Raw genomic sequence first — 20,509 nt, forward strand, 5'->3', positions numbered from 1 at the left:
CGCAACAACCTATATGAAGTTGTAAGGCCAAAGCGGAACTTTCACCAGAAAGCTTTGTTTTCCCATACTCGGTCAGGGATTTTATGCAACCATTATCTTAATAGTCTAATTTACTGAGAATACAGCTGTTGACGGTCCAAAGATGATTTCCATACATTCACTAGGCAAGCCATAATGGCCTTTAGCGTATTGTACATTTATGTTGCCTGAACTAATAATAGCGATATCTGATTGAAGCTCGGCGGACTTTGACCGAAGTCCGCCTCCGGTTGAGGCGCACGGGCCGGCCTCCAGTGCGAGATAGTCCCGACTTGCAGGGCGCCTTATGGGGCCATAGACCTATCCGTAAGATCTTCAGCAGGCTTGGTAACTGCTTGGCGATCGTGGCCTATTTTGGCATCATGACGGAACGCCTAACCTGCCGAGTTGAGCGTATAAATGGGCTCGGAGTGGTTCATGGCAGCAGGAGTTCTATCCAGTTTGTTATTTTCTCGTTTCATCTGTGGTGATACCAGCAAGTCTCTCGCTTGGGGTATTCTTATTCTCTTTTCTTTTCTTGTCTTTCTTTCCGTGCCTGGCAAACACCATGGTCAGGCTCAGCACCTTAGCAACTCAGGCGGTCCTGCACCTAGCTACATTCTTCACCCAGTCGGCCCTCGCCGACTCCGATGGCATAGTCGTCTGGCCCCCCGAAGTCCCAAACGAAGGAAACGGCTACTCGCGGGTAATCCAACTGCAGCACGCCGGTGACTCCAACGGCAATCTACTAGCCATCTGGGAGCACTGGTACACACAAGGAGACACAAAAAGCAGCAACGGGACTGCATCCCACTACATTATCCGCGAAAGCGGCGACAATGGAACGACATGGGATACTCTTACAACTATCTCAGACCCGCTGACGGGCACCGGGCACCCGGCAACTTTATTCTACCAACCCTTCCTGTTTGAGTTCCCGCAGCAGCTGGGCAAGTATCCCGAGGGTACGCTGCTGCTTGTTGGCAATCTGGCCAAGGATCTGAACACGGACTTTGTGTCCTGGCGGTCGACGGATCATGGAAAGACATGGACCGTCGTGGGGAAATTTCTGCATGGATCGAAGAATGAGAAGGGTCGGATTTGGGAGCCGTTTGTTTACTTGGATAGCAAAGGGGGCATTGTTACGGTATTCTCCGACCAGACGGACTTCCAGAAACATGCTCAGAAGCTGTCGAGTGTTACCTCTGGGGATGGAGGGGACACCTGGAGCGATCCCGAGGAGGTTGTCGTTGGTTCACGCTTCGTCGATAGACCGGGGATGGCGACGGTCGCGAAGATGGATAACGGGGAATTCATTATGAGCTATGAGTGGTGTATTGGAAACGTTACCACGGGCGAGATGACTTCCGAACCGTGCCCTATTCATGTGAAGATGTCGGTGGACGGGGTGTCGTGGAATAAAAGCGATACTGGCACGGTTATCTACACGACAGACGGGATCCAGACATTCGGGAGTCCATATACTATCTGGGACCCGACAGAGAAGAAGGTGATCGTATCTAGCAAGACCAAGCGGTGGCAGAACGATACGAAGGTCTATCCCCCCGAGAATAGACGCATTCTCTTCGTCAATAACAACTATGGCAAGGGCGGCTGGTCATGGGCTCCATCTCCCTGGACCGCCCCCAAGGACACAGATGTCTGTGGCGCCAACTACAGTCCCAACCTACTGCTACTACCCAATGGGACAGTCCTATATACAGCCGAAGCGAGCATAGACGGCAACGACCCGAAGTCGCATTGCACCCTGCGAACCGGTGCAGCGCCCATTGCGAGCCTCCCGTACAAGTCCGACTTCTCCGGCATCGGCCAGGCGGGATGGATTGACTTTGATGGGACCTGGTCTATCGCCGACGACCAGTACAACTTTGCGCCAGTGCCAAGCTCAGCAACGCTCGCGATTACCGGGTCGTCTGGATGGACAGACTACGAGGTCAGTGCCGAGGTTATCATTACGAGCAAGTCGGGTGTGGTTGGCCTGGTGGCACGGGCGTCTGCATCGAGGAGTGTTCCCAATACCTTGACTAGGTATACGGCTGCGATCGACAGCAACAGCGGCAAGGTCACTGTCTACCGAGTAGCGGACAAGGCTACGGCTTTGAAGTCGGAGGCGCATTCTGGTGGTATTAAAGGGAACAAGTCTTATCACCTGTCACTTTCTGTGAGGTCGACTAATATCACCGTTACGCTGAGCGAGGATGGAAGGGCAAAGACCACTGTTACCGCTTCCGACGATGGACTGAAGAGTGGGTTGGCCGGTTTGTATGGAAGCTATGGTAGTGGTGGTTTCAAGAACGTCCAGATCAGCAGTTCGGCTTGAGCGAACTGTGGTCTTTATTGGTACCAATAGGCGTTAATCTAGTACAGCAGATCGTGTCGTGACCAATAATAACCAGTTTCCAGCTACCCTGTCGGCTGCATCCATCAACTAGTTGAGGGGCCGGAAGTGAAGAATGTACTGGAAAACCCAGGAACGATATTACCGCCACCGAGAATAATTTAGCTATATTTCACTAGTCGCTCACATACCCGCAGTTGCATACATTGGAATCTGAGATAAGCAGACCTATGCACGAGACGAACCAGGCGCACCAGCTAAGCCAGGATGAGCAAAGCCATCAAACTCCGCACAAGACGGCTTGACAGAACCAGCGGTCTGGCTAGAAGGGTCGTAGCAGCTTTGCGGCTGGGCAGTGGTGCCATCGATACCCATGGCACTAACACCCATAGTGAAGTAGTCGGCAAATTGCGCCCCGTACTTGATATGCAATTTTTTGTTGGTGTCATAAATGTGACTAACGAGGAGTGGTTGCTTGTTGTTGTCTTTTAGGCCCTTGGGCACCTCGATCTTGATCCTGAGACCAGCTTTGGCTTTTATATTGCCGCGCTGCCACTGGAAGACTTTATCTGGATGTTCAATATCCCTGAGATCAGTCGGGGCGCCGTCGTTTGTACCGTTCATATCGAACTTAAAGCTTCTCGTGTCGAAATCTCGGATATACAGCGCAACCGGCTCGGCCACGGTGAGACTTGCGCCGTCTCGAGCGAGCGAGTTGATAGCCGCTCCGATCTGATCGTGTCAGCACACCTAGGGCTATATGGAAAGAATTGAATGTCTCTTACCGATGGATCGGAGTTTCTGCCAGGGTTACCGTACTTGGAGCAGTTGATCAGCTCATCCGCGTCTGTGATTGTCTTGCCTTTGTCATTCTTGCGGATGACGGTAGCTTGTGCAGCGATGTCAACCTCGGCGGACAGTGTGTTGTTCGGCTGGATCAGATGGGCGATTACGCCTGTGGTACTGAGTAGATTCCACACATTTGCTGGATTGTATACTTCGTTTCCTGTCTCGTAGTCCTTCAGGAAGAAATCACTGTCCACCATGTCACTGGCAAACCCAGAGTTGAGGTCTTTCATCAGTTTGAGAAAGTCGGCTTTCTGGCAACTAGCGAGGAATTGCCAATACTATCTAATGTCAATTATTCTGTCAATGTGATCAAAGGCAGCCTGGCACGTACCTCGGGTCCCTCAGCAGTAAAGGTCACACTGTGGATGTCCCCAGTGTACTTTCTGGCGCCTCGACTAACAGACCACTCCAAATACTCGTCCTGGACTACACGAGAAGAATCTGCAATCGCCCACCGCACGGCATCGCTCTGATATGAATTTCTGATCTGTATCTAGTTAGCGCACAGGTTGTTCCTAATCGAGGGTTCGAACTGACCACTTTAGGAAATGCATTCCATTCGACGGCTTTCGGCGAATCGCCTTGATTAAAGGGTGTCTTGGTACCGTCGAAGAATTGAGTCAACGGGGTACGACCGTTGCCGACAATTTTGGGATCAGCATCGATTTCACCTTGCATCCAGGTTGAAATGAATTCCTTGGACCACTTCTCCTTGTTGGCCTCGGTGAGGTCAGGAAGGTTGCCTGGAGGCTCATGCCTTTTAAGAACGGTGTCTTTCTTCGGGGCCATGATGTTGGGTTGATGGAGCGTTTTGATTTTGAAGACACAATGAGGGTACCTGTCTTTATAGATACTCCAGTACCTTCAGTAAACCAGTGGCCCTGTTTAGTCGAGAATTCTGAGCTCTGCTGTCCACAGTGAGCCATTTCTCGTAGTCGTCGTACGCCTGAAGTTGCCCGATTGCCCAAAGTATTATCCACAGAGGGTATTCGTTGGCTATGATGGGAGTTCAGCTTGTTGTTACATTGCAGCTCAGCTGCACTTTTTGTCCAGACCCGTCGAATGCAGCCAGCGATCAAACCATCACATTTAGCGCTGATTATGTCGTAGGCAACGATGAATGTCTCGGAGGATGTTGCATTGGCAGGGCTTCGTTGCCTAGCTCATGATCGCAGTTCGCCTTACATAGTGTTAGAGAACGTGCAGCTGAATGACAAGTTTTCGTGCGGTGAATGTCAACAACGCATGCGTGCATAACTCCAAACGCGGGAAACCCGAAGATCATCTGTAAAGGATATGCAGGAAACATGCATGATGAGGATTTCTTGGTCACGTCCGCGTTCCTATCTTGGCGCCATGCAGGGTGATTTGTGAAAGTCATTACAAACTTCCTTAATACCCTCGGTTGACAACTCCATGCTATCTAAAGGTCGGCTTGTAGCTGTGATGAGGAAATATCATGTCAAATACACACCAATCAGATTATTGACGATCGTCAGCTCGCTATCACACATCACACCTGAGATACATATATCTTCTCCATCGCCATTTATGATTTCTATTGTCGAGCATACTTCCAAGCAGTCCATCAGAATTCAGTCTCGAAATGACAACACCAGAAATTTGGCATCGCCAGTTCACTAGAGTTTCTGGTTGGGATAATGATACTTTGCTTACAGTTGAGCAGCAGCAGAAACTCCAAGACAAATTTGGCCAGTTTCTCCAGCGGGACTCGCACTGGACTCTCAATACATTGGACGGAATACTTTCCTACTATTATAGTAAGCTTTACTCCAGATGCTCAAGGCGATATGTCACATACTAATTTGTTCTAGACCAGTCCAAGGCGTCGCCGAAAGCATGCAATCTGAGAATGTTTATGATTGCAGACGGAGCCCATGTGGATCGCTCAGGATTGCCTAATAACGGAGAAGGCTGGTTCAATCCTCACTGCCGTATACTTGGAGTCGTCGATTTCATGCTCCAGGGTGACATTATTTTCATTGTTGGGTCAGACGACGTACACAATCCAAAGCGTTTCGTGCAAGTCGCCAGTTGGGATGAAAAGACCTTTCACTATTACGCCGTATGGAGCCTTTCTCCGCGTCAAGATCAGGGCCTAACCATGTATAGATTGAAGACATTAACGGTGATAAGGAAAACAGAAAATGGACATACCAAGGCAACGCATACAATGCGTTTACGGACGGGTCATCTTACGACATGTCATATCTTGGTCCTTTTAATGGTCATGTCAACGGGCCATGTATCATGAAGGAGATTCATGAGTTGGTCTCCATTTGCATTCCACATTCCTTTCCGTAACTGATGATGCCGCAGCCCTTGGTACCACTGGAAGACGGATAGGACCGACCTGAAACAATGCCTCAGCGCAGACCAGGCCAAGCGTTTCAAGCAACTACCATATCTCTCTCCCTCCTCCTGGAATTTATTAGGCAACGTAAACAGTGCCGAAGGGCTAGAGGGAGACATTATCAATGTTCTGGTTACCAGGTGGTTTCAGTTGCACCATGACAACGACTTCAAGGAGAATAATGGCAAGTATAAGTCTGAGCCAGCCAATCTGCACCGCTGGATGGCTCACTTGCTGCTCACGACCACTATCAATATCGCGACTGGCGCCAAAGTAGTTACCTTTTTTGCGGAGAACCCATCAGCAAACGCTCTGCCTTTTCGCGCCCCCCATGATCTCTTTATGAACTTTGAGCTTCTACTACAAAGCAGATTCAATGACATTAATGTACGTCTGTGGATATCCTCACATCTGCCTATCAAGCTACTGACACGAAATTAGGACCCCATGGCGCATTTCTCTCCGGAATTCAAATATGAAGACTACCAAAAAGTCGTCAAATATCTGAAACTTGGGCTCTTACAGGAATGGTCTTCAGACCCAGTTCCGTCAGGTGTAAAAGTGGTGGAGCTCCCCAAGGGTACTCTCGGCGGCGGCAAGCAGACAGAGGCGTACGATATCACTCAATTTCTGGTGGTCAAGGAAAACACAGAGGGCGACGAGATGTACTTTGTCGCCCTACAGACCTCCCTCGAGGATTCAATGGGCGTGCTGAACCTGCCCGACAATCTCGTCAGCCAAAAGCTCCTCCGCTCCATCCTCCTTCTCGACTTCTACAACCCAGTCTACAGCTGGCGTCGTGGCGTGCTAATGCAGTATCTCCCACAAACAACAACCCTTATCGATGGAAACTATGACATGGAGGCCGCATTCGTCGACAAAATTCGAAGCTCCCTGCACGCCTCAGAGGCTGATTCCCCCGAATCCCAATTCCTCACTCTGTACGACAAGCCTTTATCGAACAAGGACATTATGTCTACCTTCCAATCCTACCTGGACAAAGTGACCCATAGAATCAAGACCACTGAGGGATTAACCGACTACATGAGCCTGGCCGAGTCTCGCCGCCGCATATACCGGCCTCTGCCTCTGGACGAGTTTGGGATGACGCTTCCGTATGCGCTTGGGCTTCCGCCTACTTGGAAGCTCATCGAGATGACAGAAGAAGCGACGGTAACGGAGATCCCAGAACGTGGGCTCAAGTTTTTGAATTGTTGGACGGGCACGCTGCATGGGTTTGATCCCAAGTTGTTACCGCCCGATGGTTGTTATGCTCAGGCGAGGGGTGGAAGGTGTCCTAGAGGGTAGTGTTGTCCCTATCACTCCATGACGGCATGCATAAATGGGAGAATTAGGGTTAGTGTCGTATCATTTACTCTAGCAGATACCGTCGCACCTGCTAAATACGCAAATGAATACCGGGGAAAATACATGGACTGTCCAATGTTTTGTTACAGTATTAAGTAACATACGTAGACCGCCCTAGGGCGGTCGTAGCATCTTGGCAAGAAAGCCCTGGAAGACGTTGACACATGTCCCTCGTGGGGTTCCCCACACTCGGGGCAACATCACCACGAATCCCCGAGATCTTATCGGAGAGAAATCCACATGGACACAGCCCACCTTGAGCCTTGGAATTGAACTTCCTCATTCTCATATTAACCTCTTCAAAATGCCTCTCCCTCAGTTACTAGTTGGCAAGGTTGCCGCCATCACCGGTGGTCTCACGGGAATCGGACGAGTAAGCTCTCCCCGCATGTCCATAATTTCAAAGAACATGCAGTTCAGAAGGAGTCCGCCTAACAAGCAATCCCACAGGCAATTGCCCTTGACTACCTCCGCCACGGAGCCAATGTCTCAATCAGTCACCTCGGCGGTGCAAAGGAAGACACACTCCTGGAAGCCCTGCGGAAAGATGTGAACGAGATCGAGGCCGGGGCCGCCGAGAACCGTTTCCTCACAGTATCAGGTGACATATCCCAGCCCGAGACTGGTCAGGATTTTGTCGCAAAGACAGTCGAGAAGTTCGGTCGTCTAGATGTTTTCGTGAGCAACGCAGGCGTGTGCCAATTTGCAGAATTCCTAGAGTGAGATTTCCCCGCTTGCCAGCATACCCATACCCATACCTATTCGAGCCCGCCATCCTTACTGAATTCTCCCCTGGCTAACGTAAATCCAGACTCGAACCCTCCCTCCTAAACCAAACAATCTCAACAAACCTCTCAGGCACCTTCTACGCCACCCAAGCCGCAGCCCGACAAATGGCACAGGCGCAATCCCCGCCCGGCGGTTCTATCATCGGCGTGAGCTCCATCTCCGCGCTTGTCGGCGGCGGCCAGCAGACTCACTACACACCCACCAAGGCTGGCGTGCTAAGTCTGATGCAGTCATGCGCCGTGGCGCTGGGGAAGTATGGCATTCGTTGTAATGCGTTGTTGCCTGGTACTATTCGTACGCAGCTTAATGAGGAGGATATGAAGGATCCTGTTAAGAGGGCTTATATGGAGGGTCGGATTCCTCTTGGAAGACTTGGGCAGCCGCCTGATTTGGCCGGGCCGGCTGTTTTCTTAGCTTGTGAGGAGTTAAGTAGTTATGTGGTAAGTTTTTCTGTCCTTCGTTTTGTGGTGTGATGGCGCTGACTTTGCTGTTGGATAGACTGGTGCGCAGTTATTGGTTGATGGTGGATTGTTCGTCAATCTGCAGTAAGAAGTATGGATATATAATTTATATAGTTACACCAGTGACAATCGCACATGCATATTAATCTAACCACGAACACCCGGATATCCAATCATATAAGCATTTATAGCAACCATCGCCCAAACACCCCCCTTCTCCTTCTCTGACAAACCCCTCCGCTCTAAAATCTCCTCAACAACTCGCTTCCAGCGGCCCCACGAGACATCATTCCCACCACCACCAACATTGCAAACCGGCCAATCCGATCCATACATAACACGCTCCGCACCAAACGCATCAAAGACAGCATCTGTCCAGGGCTGGACACGCTCAATAATAGCCTCGAAATCAGGCTCAGAACGCCCATCCAGAGGTTCAATCTCAGAAAACGCCCCGGAAAGCTTCATATAAGTCTTCGGATGAGCCCGAGCCATCTTCGTAATAAGATCTTTCCACTCCAAGAACTCAGGGTGGGAGCGAACAGAAGCAGGCGGAAGACGGAGATTGGGCTTGCACATATGGTCTGAATAAGCAGTTAGTAAACACCATCAGAGAACAAAAGAACAGGACATAAACATACTAATAATAATAGTAACAGCCTCGCTCCCGTCCGTAACACCCTCATAAACCCTTCCCATCATCTCAACCGCCTCCCTCAACTGCCCCAACCCCCCAGACCTAGCATCAACCCCAAGATCAAACGTCAGCCCCAACCTCCCAAGCCACCTCAAACTCCCCACAAAGCCATCCTGAAGCATCGTCCCGGCAGGTTTATCCTGCACGAGATACCGTACACCACGGACCTTCGCCCACACCTCACCCATCCGCACCCGCTCCCGCACTAGATCCAAATATTGTTCCATTACATCTTGCCCGCCGGGGATAGGTGCCCATGGGATAATTGCCCAACAGAGATCTTTATCTTCTGGGCTGTGGCCTTCGCCGGCGATTGGTTCGCCTAGGGCTATGCGTGTTAAAAAGGAGACTTCGTCTAGGGCGTGGGTCCAGCCGTGAATTGGGGTTGAGGTGAAGGTTGAGGTGGGTGATTCTGTTACCGATGAGAGGCGGTCTGTTTCGAGGAATATGAAGCCGCGGAGGGCTGATGCATTGGTTTTGGTGGCTTGTTTGTATTCGTCTATGCTGTGTTGTTTGCCGAGGGGGTTGGAGTCGCTGTGCCAGGATAGAGTTTTTAGATGTGTTGCTGGGAAGAGGTGGATGTGGGAGTCCACAATTGGGAATTGCCCTGTCGAGCTCATTTTCCGGCTTCTATTGGGGTTGGTTGTTGTCTGACGTGGGATATTAAGTTAGTTCATAGCTTCTGGTGTTGGAAGTGCGGGGTTGACGCTTACCATGTGCTTTGAACGCCCGGAAGGATGGAAAGTAACACGTTGTGCGTTTTCTGCTATATGGGAGAAATAAGAGAGACCTATGGAGAATGGAGATTTGGCATAATTACTCGGTGGCTGTTGTCCCGAGTCCGGAGGAATCATAAACCCGTCCTTACGGAGTAGATTGATTCACTATTATTGTCGATTTTGCGCGGTAACTTACAGCACTGTTCCTGTTCAGCTCTATAGAGTAGAACGCAATCGGTTTAAAACTACGTGAATAGCAGTCCTCTATTACCCTTCGAATCGATATCTGTTCTTTCAGCTTTGCAATTCTTGCTACAGGCAGCTTTCCACCATGTAGTTCTTTGCTACAGCAGGCTCCCATAATATGTATATCAAAAGTACACACTACAAACCAGGCGAAGAACCATTTCCATGAAAGGAAGAAGGAAATTCATATGCAGAGGAATCAGAGTATACATATACCAAGTGCAGACATGCACAAGGGCAAAGAAAGAAGGGAATGCATAAAAAACATAACAAAAAAGGTAGGAAAACAAAATCCAAATTCAAAAAGCGCAACGAAAAGGGACGTGAACAATCCCCCCAACTGCGGGTAGTACAAGACAGAAAGGGAGAAGGGTATGTAATGCATACATGCCTCGCAAGAGACATGAAGTAAAAGGTAAAGATTAAAAGGAAAAGAAAACAAACAAACAACAAGCTGAAATCAAGTTCCAAAACGCAACTCCATGGGTCATTTCTGCCATGTCTCAGTTTCTGAAGGAGAGAAACATGTATGTAATGCAAATGTTCTTTCTCCAGTCCGAGACAGGACAAATGGCTCCCGTTTCGATCTATACAAAAGAGTTTCCCAGCGTATTCCGTGATCCATCAGTCCTCGCCAGCAGGTAGGAAAGGCGTTACAATTTAGTCATCCATAGGCTTATCCTCTAGAGTGACCCTGTTAGGCTCACTCTCGGCGATACTGCTGCGGTTGCTATTCGTTCCGCTAGCGCCGACGGCCGAGCCAGTAGGGAAGTTGGATAAGCTACCGAGACCCGGCTTGCGGGTGTAGCGACCACCAGCAGAGCGGGGGATAGAGTTACGCTTATCGAACTCTGTGGATTGAGCGGATGGGGTCGGGGTTGGAGTTGGGGAGCCGTCGGAGGCAGTTTCGGGAATAGGAGGGGGACTTGGCGAGTCGGAGTAGCCACTTGTGCTGGCGGCGATTGAGTCTGGGGATTCGGCTGAGGCGCCGTTGGTGACTGCTTCCGTCATTTGGGTGTTCACTGTGGGTGCGTTCTCAGAGGCAGTGGGGGATCCGCTGTTTGTTGGCACGTCCAGACTAGGGCCGCGAGTGGCTCTGCGGTCTGAGGGGCTGTTGACGTTGATTGGGAACCGGCCAGTCTCTGATGCTCCGCTGGAGCGGTCACGTCGGTGTCTTTGGCGGGTGGCGGGGCTGGTGGCTCGGCTGCGGTTGACAATGGCACGCTGGCGGGCCTCCATTGCTGCACGACGGTTGCTCTCATCTGTGCTGATGGCGCGGGGGCGGTTCGAGCCGGAGCTGCTGAGTCCGAGGGCACTCGACTGGCGTTTCAGTTCGCCAAAGATGGCATCCTTGTGGGCGAACAGGTCGCGGATAAGACGATAGCTGTGGCGCTCGTTCATGGTCAGGGCATTCTCTACGCGAGGGCGAAGAATGCAAGAAGCAAAAGTCTGAGCCAACAAAGTGACGTATTCTTCGTCGGCAGAGGTCAAATCAATCAGGCGCGTGAAATGAGTCATAATGGCATCAAGCGTAGCGATGTTGACGAGACGGAGTTGTCCAAGGGTGCTCTGCAGAACCTTGATTCGTCCGTCTTCCGTGGTCTCGTTAGCGGTGGTGGAGTAGATCGTTTTCACAATTTCGTAAACTTGGGAGGAAACCAGGGAGTCTATTTGGGTTAGTCGATGTGCAAATCAAGTTGGGAGAAAACAACAAACCTGGCAGTTCAAGCAGGTATAATCTCAGAACGCTGGCAATGACGGGAATTTGGAATTGTGGCAGGATCTCTTTGTAGTCGGCCTTGCTGTTGTTCAATATAGCACGAAGCTTGTGGGTCTTGTCCAGGCCAACATCAGTCAGCCAGATCATTCGCCTTGCCTCGTCGCCTTCTAGTTCGGGGTAGCGGTTATCGAGGTAGGTCAAAATGGTGGTGACGAGAATAGGCACACGCTTGCGATCGACGCGGGCTCTGGCCTCAAGATCAACACCAAAGTTCTGTTCTTCAACGGAACCGTAATAGTTCTCGTATGCCTGAATCTTAGGCACAAATCCACCAGTACGGTAGTTCTCCAGCAGATATCTCAAGTCACCAAGAGGCTGAATAGTCTCCTGGTACAGCATCATATGATCAACCGTGCTCTGCAGGTTAGGAATGACATTGCTGATAGCGCCAGAGAAATCGAGCACAACGGCCTTGATAGCCTTGAGACGATCCAGTTCGCACTGCTCCATATACTTGAGTTGGTCAATGATCTCTTCCTCAAGGCGGCAGCGGATCTGGTCAAGCTTGCGCACGGCAACCTTATACCGCTCATCGGCTTCGAGGGCTTCTCTGCGGAGCTTCTCTGAAGGTGTCTCGTTCGGGTAGGGGTTGTTGAGGGGGTTCCACCCAGAAAGCATCTCAGAGACAGATGCAATGGGCGAGTCGGTGCTGCTGCCGTCTTCGCTGGATGCCATGGAAGTAACACGCATGAGAGGCTTCTTCTTCTCGGGAATACCAGTAAGCTGGAAGACCTTAGGACGCCATTGGTAGTTCATCTTGGAGCTGTTGGCAAAGACGTTGCCCATGTTTCCAACCAACCGAAGAAGACCATTGTCCACCATATCCTGACCAATCCGCTCCACTTGGGCGAGGTTATCGGCCTCCATATAGGTCTGGATGTATTGCGCAATGTCCGCACCGGTAGAAACATTCAGATACGTTCCGATAATGGGAACCTTGGCCTCGCCAAGCTTGATGTTGTGAAGCATATGAGAGAGCAACTGCTTGATCTGGTCCGGCGAGAAAATGCGCTCGCCCAACTCAATAGGATCCTCATCAGGCTCCTCTTCAGCAGGCAAAACAATCTTGGGGGGAGGCTGGACCTTAGGACTCGTTTCAGGATCCTGGAAGGCAAGCTTATTCTCTTCCTCCAGGTCCTCAACAACACGACACTTATTGAAATAAGTACTGCGCAGTTTCCGCACCAAATCCGCCTGTTTCGTGTGTTCCTTGATGCGCGACTGGAGGAGATCATGCGAATACTGAACACGTAGATCATGCTGCTCGCCCCAGCGTCGGAATGGCGCAACGACCAATTCGCGGATATTATTGGCGATCTTCTGGTGATTTCTCGAGGCCTCGACCATCTCGGTTCGGATTCCTTCGTATGCCTGTGGGTATCGAGAACGGTTAATATCCATCTTAGTGGCGGCCCGCATGTATCTTCAACAAACCTTTCTGACACTTGCACCGTCGTCCTTGCCGAATCCTGCGGCTGTCATCCTGTCCACGCTCGGGGCAATGTCTCCCATGCGGAGACCGTACTGTTCCTCTGCATCTGCACGCATCGACGCAATGGTCAAGATTTGCCTGTTCTCCACCACGCCTTGCTGCAACTTCCCATACAGAACGCCCAGTCCCGACGCATAGTCGGGCGTCCAGAACGAGTCTCGGAAACCAGGCATTGTGGCGGCTAGAACGTCGCTTCAGACTATCGATCGGAGACACGCAATCTGACGAAACGGAGGAGAACGTAGAGAATGAGCGATAGCGAGTTCGGAAATGGGAGAAAATGGGAGAATTATCGAAGGGCTGATCAGACCGGACTGTTGAGCGGCCGCTGGGATTGTCCCGATGTTGCGATAGGATAGAGGAAATAGAAAGCAGGCAGGCAGGCAGGCAGGCAGAGTTGAAAAGTCAATCCCGAGGTTCTACGCTGGAGCGCGCATAGACCGAGAGACCGATGACGAAGCGAAGACAGATCGCTCTGGAATGCACGGGCAGGAGAGGCTAAATTAGGCGCCGAGTCGCGAAAGGGATTCCGCCGCACAAATGAGGGAAGCCGGGGGATTCGGCAAAAGGCAGCCGCAAAAGAGAGACAAAAAGAGAGATGGAGATGGAGATGGAGATGGAGATGAAGCTAGATGTTGAAGTCACCTGGTAATATTACCTTCCAGGCTGAGACCAACAAATTTCGACGCCTTGTCTCCACGTTTTATCCACATTTTACTATTTTTGGGTCTGAAAATTACTTGGCCACTGGCACTGGCTGTTGCATAAAAGGGGCACTCTCTTTGTATATGATCTATATTCTTATCTGCAATGTCTTTGGGCCCCAGGGGCGCGTATATATGCAAGTACCTACAGTAGGTACAGTAGGTACAGGAACCGGGCCAGCGATCACGGGTTGCCTCAAAACGCTCTCCACAAACATGCCAAGCCTTGATCGGCGCCTGAGGTTGTCAACCTTTTGACTACTTAACTTATATTCTTTTGACTACTATATTCTTTCTTGAGCTACACAAAGAAGTAACATGAAATATGTTATATTCATAGATGGTATCATTATCCTCAAGCAAAAAATGATGGTGAGGTTGCCAAAAAAACATAAGATGTACACATCGGCAAAAGCCGCTCTAACAGAAGAATTTGTAAGCCTTCTTCCACTTAGGCCACTGCTTCTGCTCAGCCCGCTCCTGCTCAATAAGATGCTGAAGATCAAGCTCGCGACGACCAGTTACCAGATCCACCTCAGCTGAGCGAACAAATTTGGTCTTGTACCAGAACTTGTAAGGGATGTAGAAAGCGACAACAACGGGAGCGGCCAGGTAGACCGAGAAGAAGTTGTAGACAAGTTCGTTGGTAGTCATTTCGGCATAGCCGACAGGGGCGAAACCAACCCAGAATTGGGCAATCAACACCAAAATGTTGAAGACGAGGCCGATCCAGGACCCAATGACGCCGGGCTGGGAGCGGAAAGCAAGTTCGTCCAGGGAGTGGCCCTGCTTCTTCCAGGCGCGACGGAAGAGGATGTGGGCACCACATACGGAGCCCCAGGTGAAGATGGAGGACAGACCTGAAATGGCCATCATCCAGCCAAAGGCGGTAGTCTGCTTGTCGGAAGCGGCGAGGAAGCAGAGCAGACCAATGGCGGAGGCGATAATAATGGCAGGCAGAGGACGACCCTTGCGGTCAATGTAGGCCAAGAACTTGGGGGCCTGGCCCTGCTCGGCGAGGGCGGCAAGTGTACGCGAGGATCCGTAAACGGAGGAGTTACCGACGGAGAGAACTGCAATCATGATGACGACGTTCATGATGGAAGGCAGAGCCTTGATACCGGCGTTTTCAATGGCAATGACGAAGGGGGAAGCGTGGGCGTCGGCGGAGGAGGAGCCGCTGACGAGTCTGGGCTCGTCGTAACGGACCAGGAGACCGACAAGGGTAAGGGAGACAACGTAGAACAGAGCAATACGCCAGAACACCTGCTTAACAGCAGTGGGGAGGGACTTCCGAGGGTTCGCGGTCTCAGCAGCGGCCAGACCGACCAGCTCAGTACCGGCAAAGGCGAAGGCGGCGTTGACGAAGACACTGCAGAGACCCTTGAATCCGTTGTTGAAGGCACCGGGGTTGTACCAGTACTTCGCACCAATGTATCCACCCTGAGGACCACCGCCGCAGTTGATAATGATTCCGAGGATACTAGAAACGCCAGTTAGCTTGACATCCAGAAAACAACCAGACAAATACTTACATGAAGCCAAGCACAGCAACGACCTTGATAATAGAGAAGACAAATTCGGCTTCACCATATCCTCGGACACCAAACATGTTGATCGAGACGATGAGAGCCCAGAAGATGGCAACCCAAGCAGCATTGGAAACACCGGGACTCCAATAATCAACGGTGATAGAAGCAGCGACAATTTCCAACGGTAAGACGATAAGCCATTGCAAGGCATAATTCCAACCCATAGCAAAACCCCAAGCAGGGTCGACGAAACGGGTCGAGTAGTGGGCGAAAGAACCAGCAACGGGGAACAGAACAGCCATCTCACCAAGAGCATGCACCGTACAGTAAAGCATGCATCCGATGAGAATGTAAGCGATCAAAACTGAGGCAGGACCACCGGCAGCCAAGACAGATCCGGAACCGACGAAAAGACCAGTACCTAGAGATGGTCAGTAAAGAAACAGACTAAAATCCCGTGCCAAATGCATACCAATAGAACCACCGATAGCAATCATCTGCAGGTGACGACCCTTCAGCCGACGCTGGAGAGGGGAGTGAGCTGTGTTCTGTGCGGCGGTCTCGATGTCGAAACCAGAGCCATCGGCTCCAGCATGGCCAGAGACGGTATGGTTAGGGTCACGCTTGAAACTGTCCCAAATGCGCTGTCCCATGCCAGCCCGAGTGGGCTCCGAACTGCCATAGGCGGGGGGAGCCTCGGGTGGAGTCTGGACCGTATGAGGCTCCTCGAACTTCTTCTCGTCCATGGTGAGGTGATGAACAGTTGCTTATTAGAAGTGGGTGTGATGTATGTGGAGGAAGGAAAGGGGGCTAGGCAATTCCTCGGATTGGGTTAGAGGAAGAAGAGTAAGAAGTGAGGGCTGCACGGCGTGGAGGGGCGGGAAATGTATGGGGGAAGCGACTATTTAAATGCGAGCCAGACCTGATTAAGATAAATTATTTACGTTCCTTTCAAAGTCATAGTCAATGTCTATCTGCGCTTAGACTAAAGTAGACTTTTGCGCTAATTACTCTTCCTCTCTTCTGATAGCCTTGGCGTCCCGTGAACGCCGCCCGGTGCCACCGTGAATTAAAAATCTTATTATTAATCTTATCATTTTGCCTTTCTATAACAAATATCCGCCTGCAAGTAGATAAGGAACACGTTCCGTTTCAGATTATAAGGAAATAAGTACTGGAACAATCAAGGTAAGTGGGACCGCGCTAACTTATCTCTCGCGTGATTTAGCCCGTCAAAACGGACGATCCTACGGTATGCCCGAGCCTGGATCCCTGCTGACTCGACTTGCAGGTCATCATGGAACTGTGGTATAGTCTGATATACTCAAGCCAATAATAATATAGCATTACCAGTAGTATACCAATAATAATATCATATATAATAATAAAAAAGGCAAAAAAAAGACAAAAAAGGCATCAAGCTCAGATCTAGACTAGCTCCATCAGTCCACCTCCGCACTTGATAACCGATCTTTACCCAATGCGTTTTGCGGAGATAAGCCATTGCCTCTTTCTCTTCCGCTCTCCCACACTCTCCTGGAACATTACATCTTCTATTTCCGTTTTCATATTCTAGAATCTTGGCTAAGCATACCTCATCCAATGTCATTCTTTATACAAGTACTCCGTACCAGCCTAGCCCATTATGAAGGTCTAAGGCTGCCTTCCCCTTTACCTATGGGAAGGCTTCCCGTCGGAATCCGTACCTGTGGCTCTACATCCTGCGCTATGGGCAGGAAATATGCGTGCCATCCCATATGGCTTGGGAAAATGTTGCCCCACTGAGGCTGGTGTCAACCGGATTGAGTTCCCCCAGAGACCCTCGGTACAGCATCTTGGCCCTGGCCAGAGGCGAATCAGGAAGACCTCGGTCGGCCTCACCGGGTGCCTTTGACAGTGTATGGCTTTTCGCTTTCATTTTCTGTTTCTCTTCCATCTCTAGTTCTCGATTTCTCGCTCTCGGATGGTGCAATCAATCCCTGCGCTTAGACATTTCTCTATAAACGCATTCCATTCGCTAAGTTTCGGTGGCTCGTGGCGGTCTGCTATTGATATGCATGGAAGCACGGGAGAAGCACACCCGGCCGACTAGAGGCGTGAGGGCGTGTTGGTTTCCTTGCGGGGGAAAGTGACTATCATGTGTTCACAGCAGATGCGGGTGATGATTGGATTAGCGTGGGTGGTTTTGAGCTGCATCCTCGTATCCTCGGGCACCAGGATTACTTTTTCACAAGCTGTGGTAGGTCCAAGATTATGCCCTCGCGTTTCTCGGGGTCCGCGAATAGACTTTAGCCTTGGCCAAGTCCAAGGGATCCCTGAGATGAATCACATTCTGTGGCAAATGCGTCTCCAGATCGCAGGGCTATCATGTACATGTACTGTTGTTCCATGCCAGTTTCCCATGGGTTAACGGGGCCAAATCGTGCAGCAAATTGTACAGCTGGGCAGTGACCCACACTCTTATCAGTAACCACTGGCTACGAAACATCCTCTCAATTCTAGCAGACCACTCCAAGCATGAAGCTCTCCGATAGGCAACAGTGTAAGACCCATACGGTCCATGCACACTTTCCGGAGAATAGGAATAGGGGGCGGAAAATAAAAAGACGCAGTGTTCTCGGCCCTAAGCTTCCTACATAGGGTTGCGCGCGGTGAGCAGCCACCAACAAGCCACCCCCCAGACGATGGCGCGCTCTAGCGTCTATTACTGGCTGAGCTTGCGCAACTGATAGCCATGGTAGCATCGGGTCTGGTGGGTTCGGCTGCCCTTTGCCTCTGAAAGGGAACCAAGGCCGTCTTTGAAGCTTGGCCCGGTATGCCTAGTCTGCCCAGGTGTCTTCCTATCGCTTCGAGGTCCCCCTAGCACAATGAAAGTGGGACTTTGGGTGGCTTTGATCACGTTTCTTGTCTTTGCTGGTTCAGCTTGAGGTGTCAGGAGACTATCTGGAGATCATGATCATGATCACCTTTGGCGGATTTAGGGGGAATAGTTTATTTGGGGGTTTCATGCCGACATGTTTGGTTTAGCACAGCGCCTGGCACATGCGCTTTGTGTTTTGTGTCGCCACTTCCCGCGCCACGGAACTCACCCGCTCTTTCCCTAAATTCCCGTGGACTTTATTTTGCTACGTTCTTGGATTAATCAGCTTGTTCGTAATCCCGACTGTTAGAGCGGCCAAGTCGGAATCCCGTATATCCCATCCGGGAGACTTTCTGGATAGCTTCATTACCCCTGGCCTACCATATCACCTGTCTCATATACGAATATGCCTCAATATACTCCACAGACATATGGAGTCGACTCTAAGTACATCAAAGTTATATAAAATGCGGGGGGTGATATTCTGTTAGGTAATGGTTTCCACTTCTCCCCCCGTCCGGGGTAAAACATTCGCACTGTCACTCTTTGACAACCCCAGGAAATCAGGGATATCCACCGTTAACCTTTAGCGAGTGTCGCCCCTTATTTCCCTTGACGGGTCCACCTGTGGTCCTAACTATGGCTGCTATGTATTTACTCGAGATTGGCTCTGAAAGCTCTCACCGTCGGAGTCCCACGCCTACAGTCTACAGTAACCGAGGTTTGCCATAACCAAAGAATGAGTTCCACTGTACATGTAATTGTATTTGCGGTGTAAGTTATACTTTCACTAGCTTTCCCCGCGTTCGACCAAACTTACGAAATTATGTGGCAACATACCGGAGAGTTACTTACCCCAGGTTATTGTCCCGCTGGCCCGGCTATAAGCTCCGTTGTGGTTGTGATCCACTTGATTTGAGTTCGTCGGTTTTAGAGCTACATGTATCTACCTACTTATCTAGGTAGTGACTGGACTACTTGTGAAATATGAGATACACAGTGATCATAGCTCTGCGATATGAGAGAATAAGATACCAAGAGCGGGACGTTGACAAAGAATCAAGCCCTTTTCTCGTATATTTTGCTTGGGAGTGAGGGAATAGTTGGAGATATCCCAAATAGCCGGTTGTAAACCGTCGATAGCGGGCATAGCCGTTGATAAGCTGGTCATGGCGTGCTTACAGTTTCAGAGCTTATCTTGGCGTGGTAAGCTAGACAGCGACTTGCATGCCTTGTTTCGTATTTCTCATTGGGTGGCCCCTGCAGTTCAATTGGTGACCTGCACCCATGGCTAGTCACTTGTCAGATGTAATGGTTCGATTTGACATCTAGCTTTGTCACGAAGGCTGGCCAATCGCCCCGTGGACATATGGATGGCAACGCGTTTTGCTTTCTCGGGGCCAATGGCGATCTACACACGATGGAAATAGGATATGGCATATTTTTGCAGCAATTCATTCATTCAACCAAGTCTTGGTTATCATTGCTTTCGATATCATTAATACGCAATTGTTTTCTGTTCGTCATGATGGGACTGGGTATCTTGGGCTTATGAGCTTGCCACAGGACCTTCGCCGCCGGGAATCAACTGGTACAAATGTTAGTGAGTCGGTTCCACGATATAAAACCTGTGTCTGATATACCATGCAGATGTTGTTGCCGTTCAGCAAGAGCTTGGGGAGCTTGGTCTGGGCACCGGTGTAGTCGCTGGGATAAGAGTTAGCTTATCAAATAGAACGGTACTCGCAATAAAACGCGTTGTCAATGCCCTTTGGTAAACAGAAGTCACCGAAACTGAGAGATGGCACGATACACCGGCCAGGAACAGCCCACATCCGTGGAAGCTTGAACCAGACCGCAGTTGGCAGCAGGGCAACGAAGTCGAAAGAAAGCAAAGACAAAATCCAAAGCACATACAATTCTGTCACATCTTCCATGACCATGTCTAGTTTCAAAGTCAGTGTCCAATCATATATAAACAGATCATGCAGGGATACTCACTGACGTAGTCATCGAATCCGAGGAGGGTTCCGGAGAATTCTTCATGGCATCAGTATCGTCCTCAGCCGACGTCCAAATCATCAAATTGTGACTCACCCTTGTCACCTTTCATGACAACCCATATCCGGGAGCCGACACACTTGTCAATGAGCTCTATCAAACCAGTTAGTGGGGTCCTGGCTTTTTTGGTTCATTGGGCACAAACCGAGAGGAAGGAGTTGAGAAGCCATAATGTTGAGTAATAGTTTAGCTAATACCTT

The 20,509-nt window shown here is 50.3% G+C and overlaps 7 protein-coding genes across 7 annotated transcripts; 3 read left to right on the forward strand and 4 right to left on the reverse strand.

Moving 5' to 3' along the window:
* Positions 1-586: 586 nt before the first annotated feature.
* Positions 587-2,359, forward strand: PENARI_c010G00078 (sialidase family protein; the record flags this gene model as incomplete). Its single annotated transcript, XM_022632089.1, has 1 exon — positions 587-2,359. The coding sequence occupies one exon, from the start codon at positions 587-589 to the stop codon at positions 2,357-2,359; it is 1,773 nt and encodes a 590-aa protein (XP_022488048.1).
* Positions 2,360-2,605: 246 nt separating this feature from the next.
* Positions 2,606-4,015, reverse strand: PENARI_c010G12385 (uncharacterized protein; the record flags this gene model as incomplete). Its single annotated transcript, XM_022632457.1, has 4 exons — positions 2,606-3,109; positions 3,163-3,504; positions 3,558-3,713; positions 3,764-4,015. 4 exons carry the CDS (start codon positions 4,013-4,015, stop codon positions 2,606-2,608), a joined length of 1,254 nt encoding a protein of 417 aa, XP_022487944.1.
* Positions 4,016-4,832: 817 nt separating this feature from the next.
* Positions 4,833-6,908, forward strand: PENARI_c010G09925 (uncharacterized protein; the record flags this gene model as incomplete). The annotated part of the gene is made up of 5 exons (XM_022632379.1): positions 4,833-5,007; positions 5,062-5,312; positions 5,360-5,514; positions 5,567-5,987; positions 6,042-6,908. 5 exons carry the CDS (start codon positions 4,833-4,835, stop codon positions 6,906-6,908), a joined length of 1,869 nt encoding a protein of 622 aa, XP_022487744.1.
* A 364-nt stretch (positions 6,909-7,272) lies between these two features.
* PENARI_c010G04493 (SDR family NAD(P)-dependent oxidoreductase) lies at positions 7,273-8,306 on the forward strand (the record flags this gene model as incomplete). Its single annotated transcript, XM_022632221.1, has 4 exons — positions 7,273-7,341; positions 7,419-7,687; positions 7,780-8,197; positions 8,256-8,306. The coding sequence occupies 4 exons, from the start codon at positions 7,273-7,275 to the stop codon at positions 8,304-8,306; spliced, it is 807 nt and encodes a 268-aa protein (XP_022487764.1).
* A 2,234-nt stretch (positions 8,307-10,540) lies between these two features.
* PENARI_c010G10585 (GTPase-activating protein RGD2) lies at positions 10,541-13,325 on the reverse strand (the record flags this gene model as incomplete). The annotated part of the gene is made up of 3 exons (XM_022632398.1): positions 10,541-11,547; positions 11,597-13,031; positions 13,095-13,325. 3 exons carry the CDS (start codon positions 13,323-13,325, stop codon positions 10,541-10,543), a joined length of 2,673 nt encoding a protein of 890 aa, XP_022488012.1.
* Positions 13,326-14,276: 951 nt separating this feature from the next.
* PENARI_c010G03195 (amino acid permease GAP1) lies at positions 14,277-16,134 on the reverse strand (the record flags this gene model as incomplete). Its single annotated transcript, XM_022632183.1, has 3 exons — positions 14,277-15,339; positions 15,392-15,809; positions 15,861-16,134. 3 exons carry the CDS (start codon positions 16,132-16,134, stop codon positions 14,277-14,279), a joined length of 1,755 nt encoding a protein of 584 aa, XP_022488018.1.
* A 3,663-nt stretch (positions 16,135-19,797) lies between these two features.
* On the reverse strand, positions 19,798-20,479 carry PENARI_c010G03104 (RNA-binding protein LSM5; the record flags this gene model as incomplete). The annotated part of the gene is made up of 6 exons (XM_022632181.1): positions 19,798-19,836; positions 19,892-19,955; positions 20,064-20,193; positions 20,250-20,288; positions 20,346-20,402; positions 20,455-20,479. 6 exons carry the CDS (start codon positions 20,477-20,479, stop codon positions 19,798-19,800), a joined length of 354 nt encoding a protein of 117 aa, XP_022487819.1.
* Between the last annotated feature and the right edge of the window lie 30 nt (positions 20,480-20,509).

Source organism: Penicillium arizonense, assembly GCF_001773325.1.
Source record: "Penicillium arizonense strain CBS 141311 chromosome Unknown PENARI_contig010, whole genome shotgun sequence".
Taxonomy (NCBI): Eukaryota; Fungi; Ascomycota; class Eurotiomycetes; order Eurotiales; family Aspergillaceae; genus Penicillium; species Penicillium arizonense.